General features: G+C 43.4%; 1 protein-coding gene across 2 annotated transcripts in view; it reads left to right on the top strand.

The window, feature by feature from the left end:
• Positions 1-22,224, top strand: part of SEMA5A (semaphorin 5A) — a 524,772-nt gene that overhangs the window by 337,449 nt on the left and 165,099 nt on the right. For both annotated transcript variants that reach the window (XM_037799396.1, XM_037799395.1), the window contains 2 exons: positions 12,329-12,614; positions 18,312-18,447. In XM_037799396.1, the coding sequence (XP_037655324.1) occupies positions 12,329-12,614; positions 18,312-18,447 (422 nt within the window). The remainder of the gene's footprint in view (positions 1-12,328; positions 12,615-18,311; positions 18,448-22,224) is intronic.

Genomic DNA, 22,224 nt, shown 5'->3' with positions numbered 1-22,224 from the left:
CTCCCCTCCCCCCAGCCTGGGGACAGACGTTAGCAGTAAGTGCTGCTGATGGTGACGTGGGACACAGCAGGCCAGGGGGGGTCAGGGCGGGCTCTGGGCAGCAAGTCCCTTGACCCCTCGAGGTGGGACTCTGGGGGCGGGGCAGAGACCCTCAGAGCGCCATTGGGCATCCAACATCTATCACCCCCGTCTCAGGATAACGGAAATGATTCGTTATAGAGTGAGAGGAGGGCTGGGAAACTTTTTTGGTCGTTGTTAGCCAAACTAATTGTTGTTAGCCACACCTGCATGACTCCTCCTGGACCAATTTCTGAAGAGGTAAACTGAGGCAGTGGAAAGGAAGCCACCCTGGACTTGGCCTCTGTCTTAGGACCTGGATTTGGCCATTTCTCATTCCCCAAGGACTTTCCAACTTTGCTGGACACTCTTCCAGGAGAAGCCCCTAAGTCGAGGGTGCATCAATACCCACCACCTCTCCCTGCGGCTACCGTCTTCAGGACCAGATGCTCAGGAAAAGAGACAGCAGCCTACTTTTGTCTTTTACTGGACGAGCCCTGGGGAGATGCTGACAAGGGGTATCTGGTGTAACTCTGGGTCTCTTTTCAGGATCAGGAAGCACAAGGATACCTGATCACGAACTCATGGAGATTAAAGCTTGCTTGGGGGACAAGGCATGGTCTTAAAGCATCATGATGTGTGGTGCAGCCCAATGAGTCACTCTAGTCTAGGTTTCCAGCCTGAATAAGCCTCATCAGAGACCATCAGGCAGACTGTCTGTGTGTATGGAATAGCTGTATTTTGGACATTTTTTTTGCACACAGTTTCCTGGCTGCTAAAACAAATCCAATACAGTGAATTGGCTTCACAACAAGTATTTATTTACCCAGGGTATCAGAGGCTAGAAGGTTCCCAGGGTTGGTATCTTTGGGCTGGCTGGCAATCCTTAGGGTTCCTGGCTTTGCCGTCACATGGCAACACACATGGTGGCATCTTCTCCTTTCTCTTCTGGGTTCCATTGACTTCCAGCTTCTGAGTGATCCCCACAGCTTCTCCTTCCATGTCCAATTTCCTTTGCTTATAAGGACTTCAGTCCCATTGGATGAAGGTCCGCCCTCCTTCAGTTTGGGCACAATGCAATAACATCTTCAAAGGTCCTGTTTACAAATGGGTTCACACCAGGGACCAGGGGTTGGGACCTGTACTTGCCTTTTGTGGGGGGCATGATTCAATTCCCAATGAACACCAAATTTGAATATCTTTGTATTGAAATTATTTTCAATAAATGGTATCCCTGCAAATCACCTGCCCATCCATATGTCTACTGGAAGTCTCTTACTTTCATTTATTACCCAGGCGCAAGGAAGAGTCACAGTAGTTGTTTGCAATGTGGCAGGTAGACGAAGTTCCATGTACACGTCATCTGTGATTCTCCACGCGGCCTTCCAGTGAGAGCTTTGTCCTCATCGTACAGATGAGCAAACGGAGGCTCAGGGAGAGTGCACACCTGGACCAGGGCCACACAGCCTGTGTGTAGCAGAGTGAGGACTTGAAAAGAGATCCAACTGCATGGCTTGGGTCCTCCCCCTTCACATGTTTCAGGCCTCCTCTTGTTTAGTCAAGACATTTTAGAAAACATCCGCTGGCCACGCTTTTTTACTCAGGTTGCCACTGAGGTTTGATATGGGGAATTTGGGACAGGTTCAGAGTCTTCTTGATTATTATAGGCTTGTAAGCCTTGAACTGGGATTATTAATACTGAGGCAGAAGAGCCTGTGGGGTGATTTAATACAGCCCATTACTGTGTACAAATGCTGGGTCAATGATCCAGGAATCAATTTTTTGAAGTTCTTTGAAAAGAGTGTCATTATCTGTCCCGATTATCAAGCGCTGAGTGTCTGAAAACTGGGTGAGTAGCCACAGAATCCCTTCCAGTCTTTCAGTGATGGAAGTCCTTTACTTGCCAAAATTCATTTACAAACTTTAGAATTTAAACTTGTACATTTTCCAAATGGAATGAATGAATGAGCCCTTGTTTATGGCTGCCTGCCTCCCCCACCAAGACATCATGGGGACAGAGGAGCTGACTTGTGTACACTGAGTCATAAGGATATACACATAAAAACAAGAACAAAAAGGAAATTCACACGAAGAAGTTGTGGTAGATTGATTCACTGTCATGGGTTTCCACACAGCGTGGCTTCTGATCGAGGAACCCTCTTCACAGTGTGAGAAAGGCACAGGCTCATGAAATTCTCTGGTCTTACCATCTTCCCCTTCATCCTGGAGCAGCTGGGTTGGTAGAACAGTTGAGTGGCCTTTTGAGGGCTCAATTACGGTGCCAGCTAAGTGTCAATACCTTGTAGGGCTGGAGCAGTGTTCTCGAGGAAGCTGTGTATGCTCTGACTCAGCGTCCACTCTGTGGGGCTGTTTCTCCCATAGCCAGGATTCATGGGTCCAGGAATCAAGGGGTGGAAATGGGAGTGGCACCATTCACTATCACTCCTAGTGATTGACTAGGAAAATTTTTGTTTTCCATCCCTGCGACCTCAAGTTCTACTGGTCTATAGGTCTTAGTTCCGAAAGGAGGAGTGCTCCCACCAGGAAACATAATGATTCCATTGAACTGGAAGTTAAGACTGCCACCTGGCCACTTTGGGCTTCTTGTGCCTCTGAATCAACAGGCAAAGAAGGGGATTACTATACTGGCTGGGGTGATTGATCCTGACTATCAAGGGGAAACAGCACTGCAACCACACAATGGAGGTAAAGAAGAGTTTTCCTGGAATGCAGGAGATCCCCTAGGGCATCTCTTAGTGCTACCATGGCCCGTGATTAAAGTCAATGGAAAACTGTAACACCCAATGCAGGCAGGACTACCAATGGCCAAGAAACTTCAGGAATGAAGGTTTGGGTCACCCCACCAGGCAAACCACAGCCAACTGAGGTTCTGAGAGTAAAGGAAATATGGAATGGGTAGTGGAAGAAGGTAGTTATAAAATATACCAGCTTTGACCACACAGACATTGCAGAAATGAGGACTATAATAGTTATATCTTTCTGGTTCTTGTCCTTCCATGTATCTTTGCTTACTACTCTTTCTTATTTCCTTATCATATAATATCATAAGTTGTATTAACTTTACATCATAGTATTTATATTAGAGGATATCAAGGATATGAGTGACTATCATCCAAGGACTTGCATCCCCTTCTGGGGAAATGGTTAGTGTGTTTCTGGTTGTAACCAGAACAGTTGTATCATGTGAGGTGAAAGTATAGCTGTTATTGTCTTTATTTAAAGATTAAGTATGGTTTAAGGGGATGCATATGCATGCCAAGTTGGCAGGGGAGACTGTGAAGGTTAATTTCATGTGTCAACTTAGCTAGGTTATGGTGTCCAATTGTTTGATCAGGCAAGCACTAGCCTGATTGTTACTGTAAGAATATTTTGTAGAGAGGTTTGTATCTATAATCAGTTGATTTCATCTGTGGCTGATTGCTTCTAAAATCAAAAAAGGAAATTGCCCTTTGCAGTGAGGGGAGTTACTTCATGCAATCACTTATAGGTCTTAAAACTGAGACAGGATTTCAGAAGTCAGAAGGAAGAATTTATGCCTCCACTTCAGCCAACCCTGGGGCATCATCTTTATCAGAGTTTCCCCTTTGTGTGACCTGTTCTGTAAAACATGGACTTGCCAGCCCCACAGTCCTTTGAGCTGGTTCCCTGTAATCCCATATATATATATGTATGTATATACATATCCCGTCGATCATTTCTCTGGAGAATGCTAATACAGAAGATATGCCTTATTATAGAGAATGTTAATGTGTTAACTACAGATTTACCAGTACTGATAAGACCAACCAGAGAAATCATTTAATGATAATTTTCTAGAGATTATAATGAGTTTAGTCATGACAAATCCTGGATCACTCCTGATAGCCTAGCCTCATTATTAGTAAATCTCCCTTTCTTTCTAACAGTTTTCCAGTTCGAACCATAAATGATATTGTTACCCTGTTTATAAGATACCCAGTTCTATGGGTTTCAGTAAATTTCTCTCCATATGGCTTTATTAAACTTTTTTCTTCCCATAAATGGCTTCTCCCCTTCTTCATTCATTGATAACATGTTAGGTAGTGGGTTCTCTGAGTTTCGGTCTTTTTTTGCCCAGCTCCAGATAAACTTAATAAATGAGTTTCACCCTCAAAGAGCCTGGAGAAAAAGCCCAAGCCATGTTATAGGCTTATTTATTCTGATGTAGCATGTCGGAAGGAAGTTTGATAAAAGTGAATATTTCTGTAGCCCATTATATTCTTTTAGTTAAATCTGACATTTTTGTCCTTCAGACTTTTGAACAATTTTGTAGGCAAACATTTCTAAGATCTTTGAATTCAAGTTAATATTTCAATTAAAAAAGCAACTCTGAGTATTGATGAAGAATCTTCAGGTTACATTATTAATTTTCAAAAGAAGTGTTTCTCTAAATTTGAAAGTATAATCACAAAAAATAGAAAATGTTAGATAGAAATTGTTTTGACAGTGTTCAAAATTGATGTTCTTGAAATAATTTATAATTGAGCCTAGAAATGTGTGATTTGATGAAATCTTTCAAGTATAAAGAAAACGCTGCTGGATGGAGGCTGTGTGCCTGGCATGGAGTGAGCTGATGGAATAGACAGCTCTGTCTTTGCCAGTTTGAGCTAGGACACTTAGACAGATGTCCAGTCAGTGATACTCTTGTAGACATAAGGAAATGGAGACTACTGGGTGAGAGCTTAGGGCTTATCGGGCAAATGCGTGTACAAGGGACAATATGGGGAGAACAAGAGAAGGCAACATGCATCCCCATAGATAAGACTTTCTCATGTAACTTCCTCAATAAACAAGCAAATCCAGGTAAATGATGCATTTTCAACAGGTAAATATTCCCCTCAAAGGAGGAAGGACTCAACCTGGAATCAGGTTTGCAGTCATTCTGCAATAGCTCCTTTATGCCTGGTGGGTCAACCAGGGAAGAGCTTGGGGATCCGAGGCTTACATCGCCATGGAAATGATCACTAAGGACGTGCTTGTCCTCCCCCACTCCTGTCCCCCCACCCCCACACACACCTAATTTGGGTCATAAGCTCTTGAAAACCCTTCAAAGTCTCCTTGAATCCAGTCTCCTTGCCATGGCAACTGGCCTGGTGGGGCTTTCTGCCTCCTGTCCTGACGATCTCTTCTGGGTTGACACTGGCTTCTTTCCATCCCTCGCTATCTGTAGGGTCTTCTCTTGGGCTGCTCCCTGCCCCCAGAACATTCCTTTCCCTCTTTTTGGCATGGCTGTTCCTTCCTAGCCTCACATCTTGGCTTCATGTGGTCCTTTCTTATTTTATTGTGATTACTTGTTTGTCTGTGTCTTGATTGTGTCCTCCCACCATCTCCAACGTCATGGCCTGTGTCTGTTAGTTCAGCACAGGGTCCCCAGAGCCCGGCATAGACCCTACGCCACAGGAGGTGGCCTGGCAATGTCTGAGGGTGGAGGTGTACTCTGGCTGCCAAACACCGAAACAAGCATGGACCCAAATCTCATATGCAGACTGCATAATTAATTACTTAGCCTGTTAAGGAAATGCCAAACATCTGTTTGCCAGTGTGTCTTTAAGTTAATTTATAAAGAGAGAGTGATTTTAAATAAACAGTGATCTATATGTTGATGATTACCAACCAAGCGCCAGGCATTTGACATGCATTGCCTCACAGTGATCCTGCACGGTGGGTATCCTGTCAGTCTATGATGTTCAATAACCTAAGTTCATATAGCCAGTAGGTGGAAGTATCGAGCCATATCTACATACACCGCAGTACTTCATGTTTGTGTATACGTACACAGAGTACACACATCCATTATGGAGCCCTATCATCTCTCCATATCCATCATTTATCTATTAATATCTCTATCTCTCTCTGTATATATCAACATCTGTCTGTGCCATCTATCTGTCCATCTGTCTGTCATCATCATCACTGATCTAGCATCTAATCTATTTTTAGTAGAAATCCCAGGGAAAGAACTGAAGTATACCAGTGAATGTTAAACTGCATTTTACTGTATTTATTTAATTTTAGTTTAATTATCCACCTTAATAAATACTCTATGAAGTTAGATTTACTTTGGAAGCCTCAACAGCCACTTTCAGGGAGCTGTGACAATGGAAATGACCCTTATGTGCCTGGTAAGTTGGGTCTAAAATCTAGGAATATATATGGAAATGGTTTTGAGAGTAACTGACACCAGCAGACTGGGAAACAGAAAACCTCTGGCTAACTGTGTTCTTTGCCGTGAGATTGTTTCCACTAACTCATTTTTCTTTTTGTGGAATAGCTTGTAATTTAAAAAAACCAGCACGGCTGTATTTGTGCTTTTCAAATTCTGATCGCCTTTAAGCTTAATATGTGCATGTTTCGTCATTTATTATCATTATTGTTATGTGAAAGTCTAACATTAATACAAATTATTCAAAGGGACATTGGGAGAAAATAATGATACAATAATAGTTGCCACTACTTATTGGGATCCTACTTTGCACTCGTCCCTTCATCCCCATGGCTTTGCAGAATAGGTCTTTAGTGTCTGAGTTGTTATATGGGAAGACAGAACATTCCAGATGTCGATGTTCCAGCCCAAAGCTTCAAGCTGGGGTAGGCGGGGTCCCATTCCACATGGACTCTACTCCCAGGCGTTTGCCAGGCTGCCTTTGGCAAACAGATAATAAGGTGGCCTTTGATTGCAAAAGCATTTATAATAGAATTTGATTCTACTAAGACTTTTGTAAAGATGGAAAATCACAGTTCCTTCCTGTCTTTCATAGGGCTGTTGAAGCTTCCAAAGTAAATCTAACTTCATAGAGTATTTATTAAGGTGGATAATTAAACTAAAATTAAGTAAATACAGTAAAATGCAGTTTAATATTCACTGGTATACTAAAGTTCTTCAGTATAAAATTCTCATCAATTTCAGCAAATATTTCATAATCGAGAACTGATCAATGATCTGGCTGGTCATCAGATACACAGAGTTGCACATGGGGCACCTCCACGGTGAGAGTAGGCATTGAAAAGGAAAGAACGTGTAACGGAAGGTTCCATTTGGATGCTCAGTATTGGGTTTTAGGTAGTCAAAAGCTCAAAAACATTTGGTGCTTTAGTATTTCTTGTTTCTCGCATTTCTGTATATTGTGGGTCTCTTCTTATTCTTCCCATATGCATGGTGACAGTTATGTAAGTAAAAGTGTAAAATAAAAATTCTTATATTGTGAAAAGTAATTTTTCTCCATGACATGACATTTTATAGAACACTCTTGTAATCCATAAGACAATGTGTTTTACAACCATGAGAAAAAAGCAGTTTCTCCTTGCATATATTTATATATAACCTCACATATACTCTGTCTTTTTTATTCTAAATTACTTAGCAGCAAACTATTCACTGGAGCTATAACAATAATGAATAACAGGTCCCTCAGATCTCTCCTTCACACACTCATATCCATTGTGGACAAGAAGGTGATGCCTGATTCGTGCCTTGTTCTGTTCACTCAGGTGTAATAGATACTAGTTGTTGGTGAACTGCATTTTAGCAAGAGACAGAACTTAAATAATGGAAGGAAAACAACATGCATTTTGTTATCCTTCCTGCAGAGATTCAAACATTCCCCCACCTCCAGATTTATATCTGTAAATGCAAGAGATACTTGATTATGGGTTTAGTGGTCATTTCTGGTTTTTATTTTACTGTCTTTACAAAGGAACAGGGTGCTGGCTAAGTTTCAAGAGGCCCTGTTTCCCAGTTTATCAGCAGAACCCACAGTTGGGGACCTCTGATAATCCTGAAGGTCTATGTGACGGGACAGCAGGATGGGCTTCCAAATGGAGTTGAGCTCCCTGACTTCAGTGGCATGCAATAATACATGGTGAATTACAAAACAATGCACATCATGCAGTGAACACAAATCTTCTCTGGTTGTCTCAGCAGAAAAAAAATGTATTTGAGCATTTCCATGCAAAATCCACTTTGTCATCCTATCATAAAATTGGTACAGGGTAGGTGGGAGATTGGTGGAAGTTTCTCTGTAGCAAGAGAAAGCTGTGATCCAATCTGCTTAACACCATTCAGTATTCCCGTTATCTGAGAAGTCCAAGTGGGAGATGGGTCAGTGTATTGGACAATAAGCATGGAATAGACATCCTGACAGTAACTCATTGGCACCCGGAGGCTATGGTGGGTGCCATTCAACACAGCAGCTCTGGAGTTGGGTCATACTCTTCCCAACAATAATTTTGTTTAATAAGACCTTGAATTGTTGGCTCCTTTCTTCTCACTTTTCTTATTTCTGTCTCATGACCAATTTCTCTTGTTTCTGTAGGCTGAAATTTTATGTGGGCATTTTTCTTCTCCTTCAGTCAGTTCTAAAACCCTCAGTTTGCTCCTGAGTCAACCTACTCAGTCTCAATGCAGCATGGTGGTTCCCTGAGCAAGAACGGGCCATGTTGTTTCTAAAGCACTGTCCAGAAATCCAAATCCTGTTCTTGAAAATGGGTACCCTCACTGAGTATTCTGTTTGCATGCCATTATTCTTTCAGTGTAGTGGCATAGGAGGTATATAGACCTGGGGGCACACTGCCTCAAGGCAGGGCATGACTCCCCCATTGCCAGTTGTGGGAAGGTGGGCAAGTTCCTACATCTCTGGGCTTTAGGCTTCTCGTCTCTGAAATGGAGAGATTAACAGTCCCGACCTCCCTGGTTTTTGTGAGTTTAATGACCATGTGTGGAAAACACTGGGCACAGAACTTGGCACAAGAGAATAAACATCTACAGATATGAGCTGTTCTGTTACAGACACAATCTTGAGGTGGAAAAACCATGGTGCATCTTTTTCCTTTGTAGCTCTTTATTTTCCTGCTCAAGAATTCCTAGATCCTAGAGATTTTTACCATGTGGTTTCCATGCTATTATCCTGGAGTTATTAGCAGAAGTGTGTAGTGGTGGGGGTGTTTGATAAATCATGGTGGGCTCAGCCTCACCTCTCGTGGCTGCGCTCTGATAAGTGCCAGGTTCAGTGCCCATGTGCCTTCTTTCTTTCTCTTTTCCATTTTAAATTGGGATTTTGTTGTTGCTGATGATTACTTTTTTTTACTTCTTTGTTTTCCATACAGTAATCAGACTCGATTCTGGTTATATGAACCTGAGTACATAAGCCTTCTCTTTAGATTTAGACATACAAGTGAATATTCTCTTTAGAAATCAAATATAGGTTTGTAAATGTTCCATATCTTTGTTTTGGGGGTCTGTTTTAGTAAGTAATTCTATTTTGACAACGCATAGTCAACAAAGATTCAACCTTTCCCCCTACTCACTGCTTTCTGCTCCCACAACTCAAATCACAGATATGTACCTTACTGTTTTGTGAGCATCTTTCTAGGATATTAAAGCATGCCAAAACAGTAAATATATCTAACTCCCAGCTCTCACCTTTGAATGCAATGGAAGCCTTGCTTTTTTAATAACCCATTTCAGCTTAAAGCAACAGTTGTATGAGATTATGTTTAACATTTATAAGTTCAAATCAGAGCTTATCGCATTCCCTCTGTATTACTTGATGTACTTAAATCACTTAAGGGCAATATAATGGGCTTAAGATAAAAGCATAATAAATATACAATTTAGAATATCTGTGATGTTTAAAACTGTAAAATTGAATTAAATTGAACATTTTATGAGACATATGATAGATAACTAGATAGATAGATAGATAGATAGATAGGTAGGTAGATAACAGATAGATAGGTAGATAGACAGACCGACTGACCAATAGCAAATTGGCAATGGTCTTTCTGAACAGAACAGCATGATAGTGCCGACTCCTTGGTTCCTGAATCAATGTCTATATTTGTCTCTAAGTGAGCCTGCTGTGCTTCTTACTTTTAGCATTAAAGGCTCATCTGGCAGCCAAACACATCTTTAGCTTTCCTGTCAATAACACATTTATTGGTGCAATGCAATTGAGTCTGACAAAGTACATGGTCAGTTAATTGCCCCAACAAACTAATTGTCTCTCGAAATTTGTCCTTGTGAATATAGTTGTCTGTAACTTTCCATTAATTTTGAACATCCAAGGTTATTACCGTAATTATCCTAACTGCTCTGTAAAATTCAGTAAGTTGCTCTCTGAATGGAAAGCTCTTAGAAAGAGAGAAAAGCGTATGTGGTAGCTTGGAGCTGTGTATGTCAGGTAGACGTGTTCTTAAACTTAATCCATTCCTGTGAGTGTGAACCCATATTAAGCAGGACCTTTTGATGAGGTTACTCCATCAAAAATCAGCATGGTTCTTAATTCCATTACTGCAGTATTTTATAAGCAGAATGATATTCAGACAGATAAAAAGCCACAGAAAGCAAAAAACTGAAGGTCAGTGGAACCCAGAAGAAAAGAGAGAGGTCAGGAGAGGCCACCGTGAGCATCCCCATGTGACAGAGGAGCCGAGCACCTGCAACAGCCCCAGGATTCCAGTCTTTGGGAAGAAAGTGTGCCTTGGTTTGGACTTCTCCTACCCTCAAAACTGTGAGCTAATAAATTCCCATGCGGTGGGTTGTTTAAGTCAACCCATTGCATGAGATTTCGTTGAGCAGCCAAGGAAACTAAAACAGGGTAAGAATCAAACCTGGTTATTAGAGTTTTTAAAAATAAATATTAGGACACATCTGTGCCTGAAAGAGTACAAACCTTGTCAACAAAAGTGTTGAAAAGCATGCTTTAAAATGCTATATATACAATTCAGTTGAATTTATTAGGAATTAATAAATTCCTATTGATCTTGGCGATTGACTTTGGCATGATTTTGTCAGTCTCTTCCCCATTGTTAAGCTTATTAGGAGATGAGAAATGTGTGAAGCAGTGTCTCTGCCTCAGTCCTCTTACCCCGTTCTAGTTTGCTAAGGCTGCCGGAATGCGAAACACCAGAAATGGATTGGCTTTTATAAAGGGGGTTTATTTGGTTACAAAGTTACAGTTTTAAGGCCATAAAGTGTCCTAGGTAAGTCATCAGCAGTCGGGTACCTTCACTGGAGGATGGCCAATGGTGTCTGGAAAACTTCTGTTAGCTGGGAAGGCACGTGGCTGGCGTCTGCTCCAGAGTTCTGTTTTCAAAATGGCTTTCTCCCAGGACATTCCTCTCTAAGCTTCAGCTTTTCTCCAGAATGTCACTTGCAGTTGCTCTAGAGGCGTTTGTCCTCTTTTAGCTTCTCCGGAGCAAAAGTCTGCTTTCAAAGGCCATTTCCAAAATGTCTCTGTAAACTGCAGTTCCTCTCTCAGCTCCTTTGCATTCTTCAAGTGTTCCTCTGGGCTGTAGCCAGCTCATTCCTTCTGTCTGAGCTTATATAGTGCTCCGGTCAACTAATCAAGGCCCGTGCTGAATGGGTGGGGCCACACCTCCATGGAAATTATCCAATCAGAGTTGTCACTCACAGTTGGGTGGGGCACATCTCCATGGAAACAACCTAATCCAAACATTCCAACTTAATCCCCACTAATATGTCTGCCCCCACGAGCTTGCATCAAAGAATTTGACTTTTTCTGGGGGACATAATACATTCAAACCAGCACACCCCCTAAAAGGACTCCCCCAGAATCCAGAAATAAGAAAAAAATAAGGGTTGACCCCCACTTAAGAGTCTTCATAGTAATGGAACTGCTGAAGCAAATTCAGGGCACTAACATTACAAAAAGATGTTAGTTTTGGTTTTCACAAATGAGAAGCATTTTTAAAATCTTTACTAAAACCACATAAATGACATCAAAGTCATACACACGTGTATAAGTGGTCAAAATATTTCGGTGTCTTATACAAGCAAACCTGTTAGTAGATTCATATATTCTGAGTTGCAGTCTATCTTTTTTCTCCCTCTCTTTTGATGGTTTACATGAGACCACGGAAAGAAATTCATATGTGTGCTACTAAAGGGAAAGGACTGCATTTTAGAATTCTGTACTGCTATTTTTTGATGTCATTAATATCATGTCAACTTGAGCCCTGACTTTTAGTTCAGGATGCTCAAATGCAGAATCACATGGGTGTTTTCCCATAGTTTACAACTCGTATACAGCAGTGAATTACCCAGTAACATTGATTGTTAAGTTGCCCACAGGGATTCCACGCACTCTATTCAAAGCAGGTGTTATCTAAAGGAAGCCGTATTTCCTGGGGGGAAAAAAAGTCTGAGCAGGTAAGACCAAAAAAGAAATATCATCTGGATGCTGAGACTTTTCTTCTTTCCTGTTGATTTCAGAGCCGAACTTCGTGTCCTCTTACGACATTGGGAATTTCACTTACTTCTTTTTCCGAGAAAATGCAGTGGAGCACGACTGTGGGAAGACGGTCTTCTCCAGAGCTGCTCGGGTCTGCAAGAATGACATCGGGGGCAGGTTCCTGCTGGAGGACACCTGGACCACGTTCATGAAGGCTCGGCTGAACTGCTCCCGCCCCGGGGAGATCCCCTTCTACTATAACGAGCTGCAGAGCACTTTCTTCCTGCCCGAGCTGGACCTGATCTATGGAATCTTCACCACCAATGTGTATGCAATGTGAAATGATTTCTTTCCCTGCTGTTTTAGTCATTCTGAAAGAGTCTTTTGTTCTTTGACCTTTGAGGTTTTAAAGTTGCTTTAAAGCAAATCTTTCTTGTTTTACTGGGCAAACAGCCAAAAAAAAAAAAAAAAGGATAAAAAGGACTTTTATTCTATGAATTAAATGTTACCCGAAGAACTGTGATTTCTGAGGTTAGTATTAGGAAAGTCAAGCTAATCAAAAAAGATTTGAGCCATCCGCAAGTTGTAATAGTGTGATATCATTCTCCTATAAATTGTTCCTTCCTGGTTTGCCAGTGAGTTCTGGGCACTTTCTGAAATGCCCGCATGTATTAGATGCATTTTTTCTATATGCAGGTCATGTATTTGTGCACGAAGAGTATTGTGTGGTAAGTCTGACCTTTGAGCTCTTGTACCTCTTGTCCCAACCCTCGTTCATGTATGAAATTCTCTCTGGGCCTCTCTTCTCTCACTTTCCTACAACTGTGTATGTTTTTTATTAGAGAAGTTGTAGGATTGCAGAAAATTCATGCATAAAATACCGAGTTCCCATATGACACTTTATTATTAACACCTTCCATTAGTTTAAAAAGTTGTATTTTAAACATATTTTCTAGAAGATGGCCATCTTGGGCATTTACTTCTATAATAACAATAAGTTGCTGGGTATTTTTTTTTTTTCTTGTGAGGAGATACTCTTAACTTCAAAATTGACAAAATTTGGGTTGGGTCAATCCAGCCTGACCTCTCATTTACTCTTGTTCGGGCTGAGTGCAGCATGAGCTCGCCCCTCAGCGACTTTGCCTTCTGAGCTGATGTGCCACAATGCATCTCACCCCCCAGCCCAGCCGTGAAAAAATGCTCAGGAACTCTGAGCGCTGCTTTCCTCCTCCCTGGCAGTGCCACTGATGCCTCTACGTGGCGTCCTGCCTGGCATGTTCTGGTTTAGATCACTGCCTTTGGAAGCTGCAATCGGGTGCTCTAACATTTTGGACAAAGGCCAAGTATTTGTAGCCAAAGTAAAGGATCTCAATCTGGATGGTTGTGAGTGCTGGTTGATGGGGTTAGACCAACAAGGTCCTGGTTTGTACGGGATTGACCTGGGCTGAGTAGTGACGACAGCCCTGTTCCCAGAAGCCTCCAGTCCCGGAACCACCGCAGGCAGTCATGGTTATGGGTTGAATTGCGACCCCCAAAAAAGACAAGTCCAATCCCAACCCCTAGTCCTGTGACTGTGCCCTTATTTGGAAATAGGATCTTTAGAGATGTGATTAGTTAAGATGACCCCTGGATTAGGGTGGGTCCTCGTCCAATATGATGACTGGTGTCCTAATAAGAAGAGGTGAACTGGGCAGAGATAACTACGGGGAGGAGGCCATGTGACAACCACAGTGGGGATTGAAGCCCCAGGATTCCCAGGAACCTACCGGAAGCTAGGAAGAGGCAGGAAACGGGTCTTTCCTACAGATTTCAGGTATGAGACGGTGTGTATCTGTTGTTTTAAGCAATCCAGTTTGTGGTACTTTCTTGGCAAAACAAAGTTTTCCAAAGTGGTACTTTGTTTACAGCAGCCCTAGGAAACTAAGAGAGCCGTACTATGATGTCTGCCAGGCACTTGATAGAGCTGATTATTCCTAAGTATTTTTAATTTATGTTTTCCTCTCTTCAGCATCAGAATCCTGCCTGTGAATTGCCTTTCTAAAGAGTCATTTTATTTGCATCTCACTGCCCTGTTATCCTTTCCCTCCTGCTCTTCCCACTGCTCAATTTATGTGTCAACATTTTCTGGATAATAACATTAACTCCATGAAGAGTCTTCTGCCTGACAGGAAGTTATAAACATGAAGCTGAAGTGGAAAGCAAAGTACCCCTACCCCCTTCTCACCCTGGCCATCTTTATTGCTGCAAATCTGGTCTTCAGCACCCAAACGTATTTTCCCTTCTGGATAAGTTTCTTTAAAAATCAATGTACAGTTTCTGAAGTTGATTTTCTCTCTAAAACCTTGTTTTACAAATAGTGTTAGCTGCACAAGATAAATGTTCAGTGGCTCAGTTGACATCAGTTGTGCATACCATGGAAGTTTGGCTCCAAACAAAAAGGCACAAATTCAAAAGTTTTATAAGAACCATGTCTGATCTGCAACAAGGTGGTGAATGATCAAGGTAGCTAGTTGGGAAAATCCAATAAATCCAACCCTAATTCCACAATGTGCCCTACGCCACTAACAGTGTGCCATAGCTCAGCCTTGATCTTATCCACTCAACAATTGAACACAATCTTGACAAAACTTGCTTCAAACTGATGACTAGGAAATACCATGGCTAAGCTTTCTGGTTTCTTGGCTCAGACTTTGGGTTTCTCTCTGTATGTCTACCCAGACTTCGTGCTAAGTGGATGGGGGGAGAGGTAACTGTGCTGACTCATCTTGCACCCAAAACTGAGTTTGATTTTATCCCCCTTTGGGCAGGAGTTGGGCTGCAGGAAATGGTATTGCTCCAGTTTGTTAAGGCTGCTAAAATGCAAAATACCAGAAATGGATTGACTTTTACAATGGGGGTTTATTAGTTTACAAGTTTACAGTTCTAAGGGCATGAAATTTCCCCATTTCAGGCATCATCAAGATGATACATTCTCTGAAGAAAGGTGATGGTGTCTGGGGTTCCTGTGTCACGTGGGAAGGCACATCACCGGAGTCCGCTGGTCTCCTGGGCTTAGCTTCTGGTTTCCATTGCTTTCTCCAAAATGTCTCGGGGCTGCTGTCTTAGCTTCTCTCTCTCAGCTCTGGTGCATCCTTGCTTGTTTCTCCCAGGGTGTTTCTCTCTAAGCGTCTGGGGGTCGTCTCTTAGCTTCAAGGCAAACTCGGGATTTTCATCTCTTAGCTTCTCTCCTGATTCTTGTTTCAATGGCTGTCTGCATCTCCAGATGTTTGGGTCTTTGTTGGTTCTGAGCTGTCTTTCTCTGTGCACTCTCTTAAGGTCTCCAGTAAACTAATTAAGACCCACCTTGAATGGGCAGGGTCACACCTCCACGGAAACAATCTAATCAAAAGGTCCCACCCTCAACTGGGTGGGTCACACCTCCATGGAAGCAACCTAAGCAAAAGTCCCGCATAAAATAGGTCTGCCCTCAAAAGATTGCATTAAAGGACATGGCTTTTTTGGGGGTACGTAACAGATCAAACCAGCACAGGTATACTGCTGTGATGGTGTCTCTGAAGACTCCATATCTAAATGGTTGGAGAAGGGCAATGGATTTGATTGTTCTTCTTTCCTAAAGAGAAGGATAATTTGGGAGAGACTTCTCTGCTTTTCTACCAGTGGTTTCAAGTAGATCCAGGGAGCAGACTTGAAGTCCCTCTCTTTTTGGGCTCACCAGGAAGGCCCCTAGCACCACCCTTCCCCATCTGTGCTCTGAACAAGTTGAGAAACAAAACAGAGCATCAAAATGAAGTCCATGTTGTTGCTGCAATTACTGATGGAGGCCAGGTTGGAGCACGGGGCTCTAGGTCTCTTAGCTAAATGCGCTTATTGATATTGAACCCTGTGTTGGGCAGACTCACCCCCAAGGCATAATAGCCAGGACAGGGCAAGCTTCACCTGCCTGCAGGAGTGGAAACCCTGGAGCAGAAGGCAGCTATGTTCTCCCAGCAGGTAGGCCCATCCTAGGAGGTGGGAGAGGGGCAGAGTGGAGGCTGGTGTGCCCACCACCCCTCCAGGGCCACTGTAAGCAAAGGGCTGAGGTGGAGCAGGGGCTGCACCAACAGTAGCTGCCCACCAGGGGTTGGGAAGAGCTGTTCCCCCATTCCTGGGAGTAATGCTCAGACCAGCAGCCACTAGGCTGTCCAGAGATGGAAACCATCTTTGTTCAGAGCCGATGAAGGGAGTGAAGGGAGAAAATGGGGTTAGGCAGGAGGATCTTCAGGTTCTTCCTTACCAGGAGGCAGTGAGGCTGCGTGGGCAAGGCTTGGACTCTGGGGCCACGTGCCTGGGTGTGGGCCCTGCTGCTTCTCCCCTCAGCCTGTGGCGTTGGCTAAATAACCCCTCATGTCTCTGTTTGTTCATCTGTCAAATCAGGCTGGTATCAGGATCTGTGGATTGTCTCTGAGAAGTGAGAGCAGCTCTATCAGGTGCCTGGCAGAGGAGGAGGATGTCATTGTTGCTAAGACACGCACACACTGCATCCCTGGGTGGAAGTTGTGTGCTGTAGCTGCTCATTCTCTCTTTTCTGGTTCTTACTGAAGTCTAGCCACATGGCCAAAGGCTCGTTGCTCCTTGCACTCATTTCTTAACTTCTCCTGATCCTCTTTTCTGAGGGCAGTGTAAGGAGGAGTAGAAACCGCCAGGCCGTTTGCACAGATAGCGCCCTTGGCTCTGTTTGCTGCATTGAGGGCACACTTCCTGCGGGCCCTGTTCTCAGTGCCGGAGCTCTCCCGGGAAGACACACTGTCCTGTCCTCACAACCGTGACCTTCCTGGGGAGCTGGTTTTCAGTGCTGTCCACTTCACCCCGAGCTCTCACAGAGTTTAAAATCTGGCTTCCTGAGAGGCAGCCTGCCTGGGTTCAAGTCCAGCTGCCCGATTTAGTAGCTGGGTGGCTTCGGGCAGGTGTCTTGACCTCCCTGTGCCTCATTATTCTTATCTGCAAGGCTCCCTTACTTGGGAAAGATGAAATGAATTGGAATTTGAACAGCCTTTTTAATAGCATGTAGCACCTATTAAGAGTTTGTCCCAAGAAGAATAAGGTAGGTGTTTCTTTGGTGGAGTTTCTGTTCTCTTTCCTTTGATGCAGAAAAAGCAGTTGATAAGAAGTGGGCATGATATTGTCAAAGAGCATTAGTATGAAAAAAAAGTATGAGCTCCCCTTTTTTCTCTCACTTTTCTACTTTACAACTACATCTGAGCTCAAAACGCAAATTAACCAAAAATATGCTCCTCCTTCCTTCTTTAATAAAAGGGCACCAACCTCCTGAGGACTCCACCCCACCCCCCCACTGCCCCCCACTTCCAGAATCCTCAGCAGTGTGTGAATTCTGACCAGGCATCATGATTTCAGATGACAATGCTGTGTCCAGTTTTCATCTCTGAACTTTTGAATTTAAAGCACTTCTTAAATTTAAAAACATAAATATTTCAGGTCTTTGACAGGCACTTTTTACAAAATGGTTTCGATTTGATTTCTGTTGAAGGGTTACACATAAACACATGTATCTGGGAATTAAAAATAATAATAATTAAACAGTAAACCTGACTGCTGTCAGCTAAAGTAACCAGATAAGAGGGTGGGAAACATGACCCTAAACTGAGAGAGGCTCCCTTCACTGGAGGAGAAAGTCCTTTTCCCTCCAGAACGAAAAAGGTGTTACATGGTGCTCCTGAAAATCCCCATCGCCTGCATTTTGGCTGAATGAATTCATCCCCTCTGGTGGGATTCCAGGTGGCAGAACTGCTCCGTTTCCTTGTTTCTATAGTGAAGGGTTTGTTCCTCCACAAAGGAATCACCAGGAAACTAGATTCTCTGTTTGAATGTCGTCCCCTCTGGGATGTCTAGGCCATTGAGATCTTGGGGTTCTCTGGAGGACACTTTCAGCACGCAACTGCTGGGGGGCCGGGGGGACATCGGGGTCACTGCCTCTGCCCTGCGGGGCCCCTGACCGGCCTTCTCCCCACTCTCCCTTCGGTTCCCCAGGAACAGCATCGCCGCCTCGGCCGTGTGTGTCTTCAACCTGAGCGCCATCTCGCAGGCCTTCAACGGACCCTTCAAGTACCAGGAGAACTCGCGCTCCGCCTGGCTGCCTTACCCTAACCCCAACCCCAACTTCCAGGTAATTCCAGGGGCCAAGGGGCACTGCCGTAAATACATCCATCCCCCCAGGAAAATTAAAAAAAAAACATCCAAGGAAATTTGTGTAGATAAGGCTGGGAAAACCCAAGTCCCCAGGCCAGGCCCAGCTCCCCTGAGGCCCCCCCACCCCTGTGCTCAGAGCCCCACACTCAGCACCGCTAATGTCAATAGACCGGGCCTGTTGTCAGCTGTGACGCCGGCTGCAAAAGGGGCCTTTGTCTGCTGTGACGCCTGCAGCTGGACTGCAAAGGGCCAGCTTTCTGCAGCGGGCTAGGAATCCAAGCTCCAATTAATTCTAACGATGGTGGACTCTGTGTCCCCAGAATCAGATCCCTAATGAATGGGGCTCTCATGAGTGGGGCCTAGGGTACTGCCTTAGAGACACACAAATGGGATTAGAGCCCTAATTGCCCGGGGTAGGGTGAATGGGATGTTATAGGGCAGCTGGGGGAAAAGAAGAGGAGATGGATGCTGTTCATTTATAAATCATGAATTTGCAGGATGTTCCGGCCATCGCGGCATCTGCTCCCTACTAACAATTTTTAGAAGAAGCTGACTCCTAAAGAGATTAACTGATTTGCTCGTGTTTGGTTGGTCTCCTATTCAAGTCCTTCCATCCGCAGGCTTCCCTGCAGGATTTTCTTTCTGCTAAGACCTTTCTAATCATTATCATCAGGGTGCGTGAAAGTTTTTGCACCACCAGGTGCCGGGCAGTGTGTTAGAGGCACCACAGGCATCCTCTCTCTGTTGGCAGCTGGTGACCAGGGTAATGGCGTCCCCGCTTACAGAGAAAGACTGAGCCTCAGGCCAGATGATGGGGTCACGGCCATATAGCCATTAGGCAGCTAAGCTGGGACTCGAACCCAGGACTTCTCCTGCAAGGTCCCACACTGCCCACTAATGACTGCAGAGTCCTATAACCTATCTGTGGTAGAACCCTAGAGGGCCCTGGACCCAGGTCTCTATGTTCTGGTTCAACACCCAATGGCAGAAACCTGTGTCATCTGAGAAAACTGGGTGGATGGAAAGGCTCAATTATTTCATACTTTACCTAGACTTTGGCAGGGACAGTTACATTGTTTTTGGGGTTATCATTATTATTTTTTTAACATTTGGAAGAGCACAGGATTGAGAATGAAATGACTGGCTTACCATTTGCTGCTTTCCTTGGGCAAGTTACTTAACATTTTCTGTCTCCTTTTTTTCATTTATAAAATGAGGAAGGAGGGACACTAATGCCAAGGAACATTTTCAGAACAAACTTTGATCATATAGATTAAAATGCTGTGTTTACTGCCTGAAGTATTTGATGCACATGACTCTTCAGGACTGTTTATTGGGGACTTCTAAGTATCATGTATCATGGACATGCTGTGTAGACTTGGTCTCATTTCCTTCTGACAGCAGCCAAGTGAAGGATGCATCATTCTCCACACTTCCAAAATCAGGAAACCGAGTGATAGGATTTATACTTATGATCATAGCTTGACTACTAATAGTTTGGTCCTGGAGAAAGCAATTCATATTCTGGACCAGGCAAGCTAGCAGCTGAGTGGGAAATGAAATAGTAGCTTTGTTTAATGACATAGTTTATGCAATTATTAGCTGAATATTGATCCTCTTTGCTCCTTCGTTGAGTCTCATCACCTAAATCCCACCCTTGACCTTGGCTGTTGGGGTGAAGTATGACCCCTTTTGGGGGTCCTTTGTAAAATCCTTTAAATATATCTTTCCTTTTAAGTAAGTTCTTTGTAAAATACTGAGGGATTAAATTTTTTTAATTAACATACATGTTTACTAGATTTATAGTTTACTTTTAACTTGTTTTTGTTACAAACAGCTTCACAATGAACAGAGTAGTTCCAAAACTTTGCAGTCTCCTACCAGCTCTAGGCAGTCAGTTTTTAGCACCTTCATGTGTGTATATTTGTAGCATACATCAACCCCCCTCATTTCCTAAGGTCACAAGTGCCTGGTTTTATGAGTCTCTCCCTGCCTGGCTTTGTCAAGTTATGCGGTAAAGTAGGATCATGCAAGATAATGAATGAAGCACACAGATTTTTGGCCTGCATCTCAGGCACAAAGCTTGCTTATCTGAGCTTGTCTGCTTTGGGTGGAATTTAAGATTTGCAGAAAACCCAGTTACAGATTGCAGTGGATCTTTGTATCGACTCCAGGTGTGTCTTTTTCTTTTGTTTCACCACATCCAATAGCCACGCTGGACTAGGTGTGCTGCCCACTGACAGCCTCGAGACCATGTTGGCTGGCAGATGGTGGGGGGGTCTTGAACTAAGGAGTCTTCCACCAGACATGCACAAAGTGCCTTATGTTTTCCATAGCCAACATTGAGAAGTGGTTAGATTTTTTTTTTCCTATTCTTGTTTTCCTTCCTGATGTCTGGAATTTCATGCAGCACACGTACACTAGAAGTTGTTAATTCATTAGAGGAGCAGAAAAGGGATTCAGGTACAGGAGGAAGGGTGAGTTAAAAAGGACATCTCATCTTTTTTGAGTTATTGTATGAAAATCTCCTTGTAAACTAAAAACAAAATCAGAACAATAAACTATTCCTTATGCTTATTGGTTGCAATCTAGAAATCATTGTAGGTGGTTCTGTAAAAGTGTGGCCACTTGGGAGTTTGCAGTCAGCAAAGTCACCCAATCCCTGAACCTCCCTTCGAAAAGCATCAGACACTCAAATGCAATGTCACCCAGCCCCGGTGGCACAGAAGTGGGATGTCATAATCTGGAATTTTCTGTGCATTGTGAGCTACCACAGATCAGAGCTGGTGGTGTCAAAATGGAAGAACAGGGCCTCCAAAATGGTCAAGCAAACAGCAGGGCTGTTGGAAGATCAGATGAGGAGATTTGGCCTTGTCCATCAGGACCCCTTGATCTGCAATGCGTGTTTGCAGAATTATGGGAGGAAACAAGGAAGCAAGTGGATAAAGGGTACAATTAAATACTCTCAGCCTGAGGTAGCAAACAGTGGACTTGAGCAACACATGCAGGCATGCTAGGGTGAGGAGGTGTCTGTTGTCCTAGAGACAAGTAAGTAAACATAAATGCAAATATTGTTGCATTAAAAATTAGTGGAATTATTGCCCTTGTTACTTGAAGGGATGTTAGCCCAACAAGCATTGTAGATTGTAGGCCATGTGGGAGCAATGCCTGTGTTTTATGATTTTTATTGCTTTTGTCCTGCACAGTGTCCCCAGGGAATTGATCACACAGATACTGCAGGAGCTCAGTGTGGAAGGTTCAGCTAGAGGATTTAGAGCCAGTTAGAAAGACAGGCAGGTTGTGCACAATCCAATAAAGCACTAGATTTATGTACTATAAGTTGAAATAGCTTTCAAAATATCTGAGAAAGAATTCTTGGGTGTGAAATCCGTAATAGGCTGCCAAAGAAAACCAAGATGTTTTAGAGTCTACTTCAGACAAGTTCTTGAAAACTGAAGTAGGTGATTGAAAATGAGGTATGTGATCCAAGAGTGGACAAGGAGTGGGACGAGCTCCTGCTGGGCAGCTCCAGTGTCCTGACACTTCATGGATTCTTCAAGAGCAACAGGAGGTTCTCATTTTTAGGCTATGCCTCCTGGTTTTCATGCTGCCAGCATTTTTAAAACACTATGCATGTGCAACAAAACCTGGGTGCAAACTTCACCCAGCAGGAAGATGGCTAATTGGCACCTGCACCTGTGGCATTGCCATTGGCATCAGGGTGGGGGGCGGTAATAAACCAGCAAGCACAAGT

The sequence above is a fragment of the Choloepus didactylus genome, chromosome 11 (assembly GCF_015220235.1).
Source record: "Choloepus didactylus isolate mChoDid1 chromosome 11, mChoDid1.pri, whole genome shotgun sequence".
Taxonomy (NCBI): domain Eukaryota; kingdom Metazoa; phylum Chordata; class Mammalia; order Pilosa; family Megalonychidae; genus Choloepus; species Choloepus didactylus.
This window is presented reverse-complemented; position numbering and strand designations above follow the sequence as displayed.